Source organism: Sphaeramia orbicularis, chromosome 7 (genome assembly GCF_902148855.1).
Source record: "Sphaeramia orbicularis chromosome 7, fSphaOr1.1, whole genome shotgun sequence".
NCBI classification, from domain to species: Eukaryota; Metazoa; Chordata; class Actinopteri; order Kurtiformes; family Apogonidae; genus Sphaeramia; species Sphaeramia orbicularis.
The window spans coordinates 20,200,151-20,215,432 of NC_043963.1; the positions used below are offsets into that span (position 1 = coordinate 20,200,151).

Here is a 15,282-nt window from a genome sequence, read left to right on the forward strand (position 1 = left end):
AAGACTGTACAATAATACAACATTGTTTTGTCTTGTGTTAGCTATCCCATTTGTGGTCTGGGAGCTCAAATGCTCTGTAACCTTTGATGAACATGGTTTTCACTTTCCACACACAAAGGGGATATCTGCTGCTTGGTTTTGAGCATGAATTCTTGTGTTTTTAACTGTAAGCTATATGAATATATGTGTGCTATTCATGCATGACACAGATTTTGCCTTCTGTCTTATTTGTCACTTGTAAACTGATGATAAACCAAACAAATGCTAGTCAAGACCCCATAATCACCAGTTACTTTAGCATTTTATGCTGCCTATATATATAATATCCGAGGGAGAGCATTTGTGTTTACTTTGAGGGACCACAACTTTATAGTTAGTCAAGACTCACAACTTTTTATTTTTTGGCTTTAGAATAGATGAAACATCAGTTTGTGTCTTTAATACTGTACAAAGTGTGGGGAAATAGTGTGTAATTAGCAGAGACCATCAAAAGGACATTTTATCTGTAGCAGCAAAACTTGGTTCAGAGCATGAATGATAGTTTATATTATGTTTCTCAACTAGAAATGCTTCCGCGAGCTAAAAAAAACAAACAAAAAGAATTCTAATAATGTATATACTCTAGACTTTTGTTATGATATTGTTTTTAAAATCTCCTATCCGTTGACCTCTACCATAAGTAGGCATTTATTAGTACTTCCTAAAGCAGGAATCTGTTGTGACTTGTGAGATATTTGTGCTACCTCATTTAGGTTGTTTATTTAAGTGATCAATAATTTACTACAGTTAGGTCAAAATAAAGAATGAGAAAGATGGTTTTTAGCCTCAAATACAACAAACTAGACTCAACATGAAGTATGTTATTTTTCCCCCTTCGTTATATCATAAATTAATCCTTTTTACATTATTTCTTTGTTTCTTTAGCCATTTGTGCATGTTTCCTTTTCTAATTTGTAGTCTTGGAGTCTGTTAAAAACAACAGACCTTTTCTGAATTGCAGTGAACTGAATACTTGGCTACAATATCCATCACAGCAGTAACACACTCATCCAGTACATTCACAGTGTGGGCTGGTGTTTAGTGATGGAGTTTTGCATCTCCAAGTTGTTACATGCTGATTCAGTGGTGTGATGCCGGGCCCATTCACACTACACCTCAACCAATAATATCAAAAATACTATTAAGAACAATTACTACATTTGTATAGCACTTTACCCTCTAAGCCACAATATACTGCAGAAAATGTGTGCAGTGTTATTGGAATCCTTAATGCCATCTCCTACAGTTGTTCATATTTGACTGCAACTTTTAAAGATGAATTCCACACCAAGAGGAAACCTTTGTTGCACTGACCACTCTAGGTTGACAGTTTCTAACTGTGTTGCACTTCTAGCCATACCCAGTTTGGTTTCCAATGCCTGTTGGGCGTGGACTGAAGTGTGGTCTGTTGCACTGGTCACAGTAGCCAACAGTGATGTAATGTTGCACTACAGCATGGTGTTACATCATATTTGGTTTGCGAATAGAACATGAGTGAGATGAGGAATGAGATGGCAGCAAAAGCTGGTTCCCAGCCTTTGTGTAGATACCCTTTTAAAAACAACCCTAAACATAAAAACGGACTAAAATAGGACAGAAACACTGTAAATAGGGAGTGACCAGATTTAAAAGCTCAAGTGCCTAAACATACAAATGTAGACTTGTTGGAACCCTGTACCTGGTGATTAATATTCTGATCATCACTATTGGTAAGATAAATGCAAACTTTGCAATTCATTCACAAAGGACAAAGCTGTCTTTGTTCTCTGTGACTCAAAATTTAAGTAGGAAGTTTGATGCTTGTACTGAGGCAGTTCCATTGCACCACTAAATCCATGTAAGTCCCGTGTGTCAAGAAGGATTTGCACTAAGCGTGTTCACATCAGGAACTTCAAGCTGAAGGAAACCCTCCCTCCTTCCCTTTTTTCTTGTCTTCTGGTCTTCTTTGAACTCTGATTTAGTTTGCAACATGTGGGAACTACCAGCCTCAGGAATGGCACTACTCCCGTGTCCACAATGCCATTTTGGGCCCATTTGGGGAACTAATGACCGAGGATGACCTTAATCGTATCGAGAAGCAAATTGAGAACCTGCAGGTCATGCATAAGGTCTCAGAAGTGGAAAAGGAATTGGAAGCATTGGAACGAGAACTGCACCAGCTCTTGCCAGTTTCTGCTGCCCTGAACCAAGGGCACTTCTCAGTCAATCCAAAGCAAGTGCATGGCCAAGCTGATGATCTTCCAGCCTGGTGCAACAAGATTTCCACCCTACTCAAGAGTATGGCCATTCTTCTTGCCACCCTTGGGGGCAAAGAAATAGACATCTTGGATATTATATGTCCTGGATATTCTCAGCAAGAGGCAGGAAATGTGAGCACAGGTCAGCATGAGCCAGCAGGATCAGTTGGCACTGGGTATATTGGTCGGTCCTTGTCCTTCTCAACAAGAGAGGATGTGGAGAACGAAATTAGGCAGTGTGGAGTTTCGGTGAAAAACCTCAAAGCCAATTATGAAGTTCAAAGTCAGTCACAGACAGATGCCAGAACAAATAGAGTGTACAAACGCAAGAGGTCACTCCCAGTGGTGAGTGAATCTAGTTATCCACAGACTATTTCTGAGAAAGATGTGCCTTGTTCCTCTGCTGGTGTCCCTCCGTCCCACACCAATGGAGGTTTGCCTCCAGTGGAGGAATCGAACCTACCACTTGTTGAGGAGCCGGTAATTGTTGCATCCCATGCCCCTCAGACATATACAACGTCTGAGGTAATGGCTCCAAATAATCTTGAACAGTTCAATCAGGTTCTGTCCTCAGACCCAATTTTAAATAATGACCAACTAACTCGAACCTTGGAGGTACAAACAGATCTAAGCTACGTCCAGGAATGCATTGATATGAGAAAAGAGAGAATTGTTTTTCTGTTCCTTGAACACTGGCGAAAATACACAATCTCTGAATCATACCGGCCTAAATATAAGAGAGGGAATCATTTAGATGTGTGCTGGGAGGATTACAACCAATTCAGTGCACAGATTGGGGAGGAGGTGCAGAGTGAAGATGACAAACTACTACTTTTTATGAAGTCAAAGCAAGTAGTGGGGAATCTGATTGGCCACTGGAGGACAATCATGAGCCAAGTTCCCACTCGCCAGATTCGCAGGCTCAGTCGGGCCCAGATGATCTACTGGCCGGAGCATTTCTTACCACACATCAATGGGTCACCTGTGAGCTATGAAAGCCTGACCCTTGACCTCTTCATGCTCGGATACTTTCAGCTGTTGGAAATGACCATGTCCCGGAGCGAACGCAAATTTCGTCACCTCCTATGCTACGAGATGTTTGACCGTCTTGGTAGCCATAAGTGGGAGGTCATAAGGGAGTTTCACAAAGAAGTAATGGGGGAGATTGAAAAAGGTAAGAGAGACTGGGTGGATGGCTTTGAAGACATTAAGTTAAAGTATTTTGGAGATTCAGATGTTGGGGGAGGCGTGATGACTGCTTCTCTGCAGTCCACGACTCCTGACATACCCATAACGCAGGAGATGCTTCCTCCACCACCTTCACATCCTCCACCTCCTCCACCTAACCACCCTGCACCTCCGCCTCCAAATGTCCAGAATGGTCCACCTGAACCATCTTCACAATTGGATGTTTCCCCATCTTTGCAACCGGCTGCAGAGTCTGTGGATCAGAGAAAGGAGGCCAATGTAAATGCTGCTGAAGCTGTGGTTGCAAATGGAGGAAGTGCAGAGCAGGACAGTGTTCAGACCAAGACTGAGCCACATACTGATCCAGTATTAAAAGCTGAGGCACCGCAGGGCACAACAGAAAGCTCTAAACCAGATCCAGTGAAAGACGTTCCACCTGCTACTGTTAAAATCATTGAGGGACCTCATGTTGATAAACCTCCGCCCAATAATGAACCTAATGAAGACTCAATTAAAGTCATTTATGAGCTGAAAGAATTCAGTAATGAGGAGATAATCAGATACATTGACCGGAGTTTTGCCTTCTGGAAAGAAAAGGAGGCCGAGCTTTTTGATATTTAAAAACTTCTTGGACTGTAAACTCACTTTTGGACCAGTTCTACTGTCCAGACCAGAGATAAAATGCCAGAAGGGCAGGATCAGAGAAGCAAACTTTCTGAGCAGAGTATGCACAGGGAGAAGAAACTAATCTGGTGGTAGCTTTTTAGGCCATGTCACATAAGGGACTTAGCTCCAGTAAAGCATCCACTTAACTGTACTGACTGTGCTTTACCATTTGCATATTTCTAAGTGGATTAAAAGAAAGCCTCATGTCAAAAGACAAATTTACTGCAAACATTTTATTGTATACTGTGTCTAAGTGTACTGAGTCATGAGAATTTTCAATCAAGTAAACTTAAATGCCATGGTACATTACATGAGGACAAATTTTTCAAAGAAAAGTTATGCCATAAATCATGTAGTGTGTGGATTTTTTTGTGAAGACAAAGTTTTTAACTGACGGAACTGGTGAAACTCTGTTTACTTGATTTACAGCACAATAATCCATATCACATTTCATCTGCAGATAATATCTGGTTATTATTTACAGCTATTAAAACTAAAAAATGTTAAATAATAGTGGTTGAAATGAGATCTTGAGAGTCTTTGCCACAGTTTAAAGTTACAAAATACTTCACACACAGCTTTGTTTTGTAATCTGTGACCTCATAGTTATGCATATACAATGTGTGCCTTTCTGTAAAGACTAACAGGTATGGTAAATATATGTTCGCATCTTTTTCAGGTTCAAAATTAAAGAATGAATTGACTCATTCACCTGACAGCAATATCAATAAATTAAACAATTTTTCAAGTCTGTCCAAAACCTTTAGGTGTTCATATGACCACTAAAATACATCTATCATGCTATAATTATTCCTCCTGTTAAAACTGGCCATGAAAAGATTCCTTCAATTGAATAAATAGGTGTTGGGATCTGATCATAATCATCTAATCATACAAACACTCATACTGAAAATGTATCACAAAAGAACACTATTATTGGCCAGTATGAACAGAAGAAATAATTACACCAATCAAAACCTTTTTCTGTTATTATATATGGGAATCTGGCTTTTGTTTTTAAAATTTTTTAAAATCACAAACCAATTCTTTTAGCGTTTGCAATTGTTCCATTGTTGTGCTCCTTTATTATTTGGTTTTTAAAATGCTGTCAGAAATAAAGTTTGTTTAACTTTTGTGATTATAAGATTTCAGTAATTCTTGCTTTAAATATTCTTCATTCACAGGTTAATATAGTGTAACAATTTCTGAGCATGGTGAAAAATTTTTAAAAAAAAATCTCACTAATACACTGTTGCCCATAAAGTATTTTTACCTCTTCTTGTGAAATGATTGTGATAATGTGATTTATTGTTGATAGATAAAGTGTGACTGGGACTCAGTATATAATCATTACACTGGGTCAAAGGTGATTTCTGATATATATGTATAAATAGAAATAAAAAGAGCAATGTGTCTGAAAACAAGATGATATTAACTTTCTGGGCAACAGTGTATATGTACAGCTCAAACAACGAGGATGTTAAACATCACGCTACACTCATAGTGTCTCTTCTCCGGATCAAGATTACCTTTAAATAACCTTCTTAACGCCGCCCGCTGTCATGCTATCTGTGGCTTATCGAGCCAGAGCAAGGTTACAGTGATTCTTGATCAACTCAGTCTCTAAAAGGGAAAGCTGTCAGCGTATATATGTAGATTTGTATATAGTTATATTTTCTTATGAAGCACTAAATGGTATATCAGAAACTGTATGGTGTCCCTTGTTAGTGTGAGAGCTACAGTGTCTTTTGATAGAGAACTTTTACTCTTCTAAGCTTTTAATCTTCACAGTGGCAGGCGCTTGTATGCACAGTTTTAACTTTGCTCATGAGGCGACTAGTCAGTACAGTGCAGCATATACATTATATTTGTTATGTGAGCTTATATTTATACACTTTATACTTCAACTGAATGTATTTTAGACTGTTACATGATCATGGACCTCATCATGGTTTAAGGGTTAAAGGTCAACCCATTTTATTATCCCTGTAAGAGGTTGGAGTTTCTGTATTTTACTACCCATTCTACGATGGCCAAAAAAACAAAACCTCCTATCTGCAAATTTTTTAGAGTTTTGAGTTTTCACATTAAATGGACTGCACTTTGGGAGGCATAAATACCTAGTATGTACTGTTAACACATAATATAGAAAGAGAGTCTCAGAACAGTAGAATATGCTTGGATATCTTTAACAAAGACCATACTATAATAAAACTAAACGTTTTTTTTTTTGTTTCCAGAAAAAAGTGATTTTTTTCAGATAGGAGGTTTTGTATTCTGGCCATTGTATAGCACCTAGCATTAGCACAAGCATTAGCATTAGCATTTAGCGCTACAGTAGCAGTGAGCTACCATTGGTGTTCTCCAACAGTAGTCACTTCTCCATTGGACATCTGCGTAAAACTTCACCAATATTTACTATATGTCGAAAAAACAGAAGTGCGTAATGTCGATTTGTCCATTAAATTACAAATGCAATGATTTATTTATTATCGTAACGTGACATGAGAAGGCACTCCATAGATAGATAGATAGATAGATAGATAGATAGATAGGCTTTATTTCAGACACATGGGCCACATTAAAAAAAGCAAACAGATAAATACAAATACAATAAAAAAAATAAAAAAAAAACCTCTATACTTTCCAGAGGCAGTCATACCAGTGTTTCCAGAACAGAGATGTGTAACGTACAGCACTATATGCAAGATTGGTCAGTAATAAAATTACAGTATTTTCTGAATTATTCAGGCAACACATACATTTAAAAATCAGATTTCTCACAGCATGCAATGAATTTACATGATTATACATAAACAATTCACTGGCACTAGTCCTTCTGGGCTTTTTTAGTAAGAGTCTTAGAGCATCACTGTATGCCACTGTCAGTCTGTGGAAGATGGCCTTTTTATAGTTCACCCACAGATTGATTTAGTGATTTATTCCGAACATGCAATGAAATTTAACATGTATGCATGAGCAAAACATACATAATAATACAAATATCAAGAATCATAACAATCTTAGACAGATGAAAAGCACAATAGTTCCATTTACATGCCCGAAAAGGGGTGGGAAGAAGTGCAACTTATTTAATCCCACCCCCTCTCTCTACAATATTATTAATAATATATGTCCCTTTTCCCTTTACATTACTCCTCTATATTTATATATCTATTCACACACACACAAACACACACACACACACAGACACTCATTCATCCATATACACATATATACATTTATACATATACGCACATACAAATACACATATAATCTTTTACCAATGCCTTTCTTGGTTGTGCTGGTGAATAAATAAACAAATAATAACTAACTCAAGGAAGGAAATATATACATAAACAACAGTGAACATATGGTGACAATTAATAACCCTCACCCCTATATCTTGTGAAAAACATGTTCTTATAAGTGTTCACAGATGTGCTGTGTACAGAGGGGTGCAGTATGCTCTAAACAGTTTCACCTGAACAGAACAAGACCAGAATTTCCATCTTTACATTATGTATCACATGTAATTTTGTTTATGTACAACATGAAATCCTGCTCACCACTGGCACTGTGTTTGTAAAAGTTGTGTTTTAGAGTTATAGAAAAATCGACCAAACTTACCCAAATAGTTACATTTGTTTTAAATATGCTTTATAATACATTAAGCGTGCACTATCCTGTGTCTGTTAGTTCTCACTGACTTGAATGATGACTTTTGTTTTGCTGACATAGAATAACTTACAAGTCTAATGCCAGTTAAACAACACATTGTAATGACAGTGCTCTTGAGAAGACGTCATGTAATTGATGATACAAAGTCGTAACTATTTACAGCCTTTGCACATCCACGTTCTAATTTACTTTTCCATAATAAAATCTTTTCTTTCCTTCCTTTTTTTTTTTTTTTTGCACTATGTAATTCCCAGGGGAATCATTAAACATTTAGCATGAAGATAATCTTACCTGGATTTATGTTTGCCAAGACAAGTGAAATGTCTCAGTAAGAGGAATGCATAAGGGTAATCTATCTTGTCAGGTAAAGATGAGAAATCCAAGATGGCTGCCCTCTTTCTCTTCCCCTGCTCCACCTCCAGTTACAGCCTGTGAGAAGAGAAAAGGATCCAGTTACCGTATTTGTGTTCACTGTCCAACAGACCTCCTGTAAAACAGTGTCCTGTCCATGTGAAGGGCTTTATTGTATTTTAAAGGAAAAGTACAACAGTGGTTATTGTAAGTCGTATTTGCATATATCAGTTTACGCAGTCATATGTACGGATACATCGCTATGTCCCCGGTTAAAAGGGTCATCTGTCTGACATTTGTTCTCATGAAGTTGAGCTTGATATTTGTCTTCAATATTTAGAACTTAAACAGCTTTGGACGTTTCAACCCTGCACGTTCACGTTACACTGAAGGGTTGAAATATTCAAAGCTGTTGGAGTTTTCTTTGACTAAGTCGTTACCATAGTTACAATTTTAGATGAATGTTTAACACCTGTAACATTACAAGTAAAGTTAATCATGTTTGTGGAAGCCAGTTATCACAACTATATGCACCAGTTGAGTTATTTACTGCTAAAACACAGAATGCATGTATTTGTTTCTGTTTACTTGTTCATTTTTTGCACCTTGTTTTATGTTTTATGTCATTGTATTAATGTTTTAGGATGTCAACCTTTTACTTTAATGTATATTTAATGCACAAGAGTCAAATATTAGAACAGGACAAACAATAATTGATTGGATGTTACATGTACAAAATATCTTTTGGTCTTATTCTGAAAAAGACAATATTCCTACTACTCCTAATGTCATTATGGTTAATGAAAATGAAAATTTCACCAATATTTCTGTTTACATGCAGCCGTGCTTACGGGGAAAAATACCCCATGACAGAATAGATGTTTAGTGGTCACTGTAAAACATATCCTCCCTCTTCTCTTCCTTTAACAAATATTTACACATATCCAAATACCTGTTAATATTCAAGCCCTTGATGATGTTTGAAAGTAGGTGTGTTTCTCCTTCTCTATGTTAGCTGTACAAAGTGTGGGTTGATCTGTTTTATAACAGATTTGACTGTAGAAAGGCAACAGGCCTGTGTCACAAACTGCAGTTTAAACATTTGAGACACATACATATACATGTCCAGTGAATGTCCTTAAACCTGTATAATATTGACAAATGCTATGTTAATAAGGCTAAAGACCTTGAATGTGCTAGGGTTTAACTTAATTATCATTATAAGACGTTGGCAGAGCTGAAACAGAAAAGAGGTTTGCTTATCACTCTGGAGAAAAAAATGAAGAAAAGTCTTTTAAATAATACCAAACTGGAAGAAAACTCCAAGGCAGTCTCTTTAAACATTAAAATGCCTTTATTAACATGGCACGGTCATATCTAGACCTAAAAAACACTTCGGCTTCAAGCCTTCATCAAGAAGTCAAAGCGTGTTTTTTAGGTCTAGATATGACCATGCCATGTTAATAAAGGCATTTTAATGTTTAAAGGGAGTGCCTTAGAGTATTCTTCCAGTTTGGTATCTACTTTATGAATCCCTTTTTCCAAAGAGCACCTCGAACAAACTCTTTTTTGGTCTAAGAAGCATTCCTTCCCATGAATTTTTAAACTTTTGAATAATAGTTTAATAAAATTATCTTATCTTATCTTATCTTGTCTTGTCCTGTCTTTTAGATGATGTATGATTATCAAGAAACAAATAATTGATTTATGGTAATAAGCCTTTGAGCCATTTTATAAACTATGTAATATTTATTGTAAAAAGTCATTCTGAGACATAAAGAAAAGCCTGTGTGCTGTTCAGATATGCTGTATAAAATACAAAATATAGAATATTGTCAAATTCAGAATAATAGTGGAATATTAATGTGCATGTAAGTTCTTTACCTGATAATTGTGGGGGAAATGTCACCATAAAATGCATCAAATGACTTTTTAATTGACCCGTGACTTAACAGGACATTAATAATTTTTCTAACCATCTACACATATTGATCAGTTAGAGGTTATACTTGTAGAGACAGTGCATTTAATTCACTAGATTCTGAAATAGTAAGAAATTTAGGGGCTTTTTCATTTCTTGACCTCACCAACACTGATACAGTAGGACTAATAGGAGGAATAGTATTGCAGTTATACCACTTTTCTGACAGCTGTGGGTCCATATCTCTCTCAAACCCTCCCTCTACAGGCTGAAGAGGAGGCAGCACGACTGGCATCAATGCCGGCCTGGAGGAGAGACATGATGAAGAAGAAGATGGACGAAGAGAGGTGAGTAGCGAAGCTGTGTTGCTCCTCCACACATCTGATTTTTACCGTCTTTGGCCTCTTGTTTCCATTCTCTACGCATGTTCAACTTTTTAAATGTATTGATAATTTCATGTCTACTGATGTCTGTAGTACTTTTACACCTTTAATTATGTCCACTTTGATTTGTCTAACGGTGGTTTAGGAGTAAGTGTTACTGCTGTTCCAGATATTTACTCTTATCCCCTTATTCTTCTGTCCTCCTGATGTGACAGGGAACAAAAAAGGTAAGCAAAATAAATAGTTTTTTCACCTAGTATTGATCATTTAACATAAACTTTACTATTAACAAGTCTAGTTTCCAATATTTTAATAGTTGAGTAGTAACCTGAAAACTAATACAAACAACCGTGGGGTTAGGCAGAAGCCTAATTAGCAATAATATATTTACTAGTTGTTTCCAAATTTAAAAAAGTGAGAAATAAGGTATCAGTTCAGAACTAAAGCACCAAATAAAGGTAAGTATTTGTGAGAAAGCATCAATTCTCTGTTTGTTTAGTCATGGAATTCTCTTAAGGCAAACAACTTTATTTCTAAAGTGTAATAAAACCACAAATGTTGACCAAATGACTTTATTGAGAGATCAGAAACATGGCATTTGAACGAGAATGTAAGTAAAATAAAGATTATCTGAATTAAATCCCATCAAACATCACTTATTAATTAGCAATAAAAAACATAAGAGCTATGATGTGGTCAGACCAGTTTTAATGAGGCTTAAGAAAAAACATAAGTCTTTAAACAGTTTAAAAAATAAAAAAAAAACACAAATGAACCCTCCATAAAGGAAAGATAAAAGTGTTAAAAGATAATAGCAAAGATAATAGCATTACATAATAACTTCATATAAAACACTAAAAGCTTTATAATAACACACTGTGATTTCAGCATCAAACTCCATTCTTTTCATTTATATCTGTGTCCAATGGTGAAAACAACAGTGCTTCTAGATTTTATTACTTTGACTCTAAAAGTTGTTTCTCACTGGTTCTCATCCACCTGTAGTTGTCTGGTGAGCTGTTGTAGATTGTGTTAATTTAGTTAGTGGTGTGTTGAATTTGCTTGGGATTAGACTGTCAATGTAATCCAGACTTTATCAATCACTGATGCTCATCCAACTAAATGGGACCAACATAATCTGTGGAAAAGCCTTCAAAGTGGAGTGAAGGCACTGTTGATATACTTTAGAATAAAACAGTGCTGTGTAAGTACTGAATAGACTGTCTATGTGTTCAGATTAGACCAAGTAGATCACTGTAGATAGCTGAGCTGGATAATTGTCACATTAGAGGCCTTTTCATTTGAAAAAAAAAACCAAAACAAAACGGGAGGCTTTCTTCTAAATTCTTTTTTTTTGTTCTTTTCTCTCCTTTGTCTGTGGATAAATGTAGAAAAGCAGAGGAACAGGCCAAACAGGCCAAAGAGATGGAGGAGAAGACAGAGTTGGAGCGACTACGGACCCTGGGCTACGATGAGACCAAACTGGCCCCGTGGCAGCGGCAGATCATTCTGAAGAAAGGGGACATAGCCAAACAGTGAACTGGGTCTTTCCCCTTTCCTCTGCTCCACACCCCTCCCTAGGCCTTCACTAAACACCTTCCCCTCCTCCTCCATGACCCCCCACCTGCACTGGACAGTAGGGAGGAGCTCCCCTCCCGTAAACGCTGTCTCACTCCTTGAAGCAGAGGACTGCTGTCCACACAGGATGAAAAACACCACCACCTCCCTTTGAAAGTCTCATGGACACAAACTGTCATTTAGCGTTAACAAGTCCTGTAACATGCACTGATTGTATCTCCATAAGCGATTTCTGCATGTCTCCTGAACTAGATGATTCTCTTTTAGTATCAGATCTTTTTCTTTAGGGTGTTTTCAGACATATAGTTCTTTTTGCTCTGGTCCAAAACAGTTGACAGGTTTGCAAACTTTTCCGCCTTAGTTCACAATGAATCACTGGACAACCAAGTGAGAATGTTTCTCTGCTTATTGGTCAGATGTGGGGCAAGAAAGTAAACACAAGAAGAAAGTCTGATGTTCTACACATGGCTGTGTATTAAATCACATGCTTTTTCTTTTTACCTTGTGCTGCAGCTGGCCTTAAGTGTGTACTGCTGCATGCAGTATGCATACAAGTGGGACATATTTCATCATAATACTAAGCCTTGAACTTTGACCCTTTCTATCATACATCCGTAGCCTGTAGTGAAAAACGTGTAGTAAAAAGAAGAAGCATGGGGCAGATTGTAGTACAGCCTTCCAGCTTCAGCAGCTTAGATAGTGTGATGTATGTAGAGGATTGTGGGTAGGAAAAGAAGAAAAGGCTGCATATTTTTGGCATACTGCATTTGACATACTATGTATTTGGACATATATATATAAATTCCAGCATTCTGCATAGTTTTTAGTATGTGAATGGAAACATAATGTAACATTGTTCCCATTTCTATGTGAAAATCACTTTTTTAACTTCAAAGTACACCATGTAGTTGGGTGAGATCAAAACTTGATCTTGTTCTTATCACAAGCCACTCCTGAGATCATATGGGATCACACAAGACCTCTTCCTCTAAAAGAGTAAAGGGTAAAATATGTGTTCATGCAAACGAACCAACCACAGTCTGACAGAACAGGATAGTGTGAAAACACCCTAAGACTGTATTTTCAAGTCAATAAAAGCTATTTCACTGTAGATTCACTGTAGCAAACAGGTCTGTGATAGATGAACATGGGCACTTGTGAGCATGTTTGCCATTGCCTGTCTTTCATTTATGTGTTACCTTTATTAGCCACACTTACTATTATGTAATAATTTGTAAAGTAGCTCCACAGCAGTTCTCAAAAAAAAAAAAAAATTTAAAAAATTAAAAATAGTGGAAATACTCAACAACTTATTACACCCTGGAGCAGCTAATGCACTGTATGTTCTGTAGACAGTATCTCATCTTTACAGTTATAAATGTAGTCATAAGACTGTATGGAGCTCATAGAAGCACTTTCTTGTCTGTTTCCTTGTACTGCCACAGATGGAAATCATATAAGTAATCAAATCAATCCTAGATAGGTAAGCTGTCTTTTCGGATTTGGATTTGAAATATTAAAAGATTGCAAAGATTACATAGCTGTACAAATTGAATTTTATTCATTTTCACTGAAGAAAGCGGAAATATTTCTAATTATTTTTTTCCACATATGACCTAAATGTTAAGCTACTGTATGGTGATCATGAATGCTAAGTGTTGCATGCTTATGTTGCATAATGTGTATCATGTATGTTGTGACGTATGTGCACATTTTCATCTGGGCCGTGGATTTCAGAGAACACACAAATAGTGAAAACATTGCTTAGCATTGCATTAGGTGTCTGTTTTGTACAAAGCCTTTTTCAGTTGTTGCATCTGCACATTGAATACTGCAGAAGTAGATAAAAAACATCAGTTTGTTCTGTGTCCTGTTCCGGCCTTTGTCCCAGTAACCTGCAGGATAAATGTTTGATGAGGAGATCTGCTTACAGAATGCAGAGTACCCATTGTCTGCCAGAGAAAGGTGTAACATCAAAAATTTACTGCTCCTTATATAATACCCGCTGTGTTTTAGTAATCCGCAGCCACACGTATGTGTTCAGTAACAGAATCTGACATAATCTGATTATTTCACTGCTAAATTTACGAACGCTTTCCGGAAACCTGTTTGTTTTTCCACTTCCAGACTTTTGACTCTTCTTCAGTTTGTGTCTGTACAAGAAATTTTGACGAATCTGTGTCGAATGTATTAGTTAAAAGTGAGGATACACATTTAAATCCTAGCAGGTTATTCATATCTGCACTGCCATTTTCTCAAAAGCACATGCATAGGTATTCCCACGTCATATAAAATATTCTGTATGTTTACTATAATTGCGTTGGACCTACATTTTTTTATAAATGTAGTCTATCAAATGTACGCTTCACATGATCGTGAAGGACATGGTCCTGCTTCGAATCATTTGGAAATATTAAAATTTACGTTTATCGGATGCCATATGATGTTGAAATTTTAAGTGATGTTAACGTCATTGCCATTTGATTTTCTATATATAAATATATAACTCTGTACATAGTGACCCTCTGAGAATTTTCATTGTCTCCATATTGCATTATATTATGTCTCAGCCTTGCTTGAATAGAATGTTGACTAATTCATGTACAATATATTTTCAGACTGTTAAAAAATGAAGAAAATAAACCTTTAATCACCATATAGGTTTTAAGTGTGCTTGTGTTGTCATTATTGTCAAAAGAGTGATAATGAATGGTGACAAATTACAGACTGGAACAACATAATGCATCAGAGTTCTATGTAATTCCACACTATCTTCAACATGATCCCTTTAGTTGAGGTTTTTGTTCAGCATTGTGCAAACGGAGAAAACATACAGCTGGATTTGTTCCAACTGTTTTTTGTTTTTACTGCAGGGGTGTCAAACTCATTTTCTTTCAGGGGCCACATTCAGCCCAATTTAATCTCAAGTGGGCCAGATGAGTAAAATAATAGAAAAATGAAAACTCCAAATTGTTTTAGCGCAAAAAATAACATTCAATTATGCCAATATTTACATTTACAAACTATCCAAACAAAAAGGATGTGAATAACCTGAAAAAAAATGAAATTTGTAAAGAAATTTTATATATAGTTTTATGAATATTCTGCCTCAACTTATCATTTATTCATATGCATTACAGATCCAATTTTACAAAGGCATAAAACATTCAGTAACAGGCAGAATATTGTTAACACTGCACTTAATTTACTGCAGACATTTTAAGTTATTCACATTTTA

General features: G+C 36.5%; 2 protein-coding genes across 6 annotated transcripts in view; both read left to right on the forward strand.

The window, feature by feature from the left end:
- espn (espin) overlaps positions 1–14,702 on the forward strand; it is a 59,345-nt gene extending 44,643 nt beyond the window's left edge. For 3 of the 5 annotated variants that reach the window (XM_030138761.1, XM_030138764.1, XM_030138762.1), the window contains 3 exons: positions 10,351–10,430; positions 10,673–10,693; positions 11,858–14,702. In XM_030138761.1, the coding sequence (XP_029994621.1) occupies positions 10,351–10,430; positions 10,673–10,693; positions 11,858–12,005 (249 nt within the window). In that variant the 3' untranslated portion in view covers positions 12,006–14,702. The remainder of the gene's footprint in view (positions 1–10,350; positions 10,431–10,672; positions 10,694–11,857) is intronic. The other 2 variants (XM_030138763.1, XM_030138765.1) reach the window with 1 other exon arrangement.
- On the forward strand, positions 5–15,145 carry LOC115422426 (espin-like protein). Its single transcript, XM_030138769.1, has 2 exons — positions 5–4,632; positions 15,136–15,145. Exon 1 carries the CDS (start codon positions 2,085–2,087, stop codon positions 4,083–4,085), a length of 2,001 nt encoding a protein of 666 aa, XP_029994629.1. The 5' UTR covers positions 5–2,084; the 3' UTR covers positions 4,086–4,632; positions 15,136–15,145.
- The last annotated feature ends 137 nt before the right edge of the window (positions 15,146–15,282 follow it).

What these genes read in the sequence shown, in the direction of transcription:
- LOC115422426 (XM_030138769.1), top strand. Translation starts at nt 2,085, where the DNA reads ATGACCGAGGATGACCTTAATCGTATCGAGAAGCAAATTGAGAACCTG.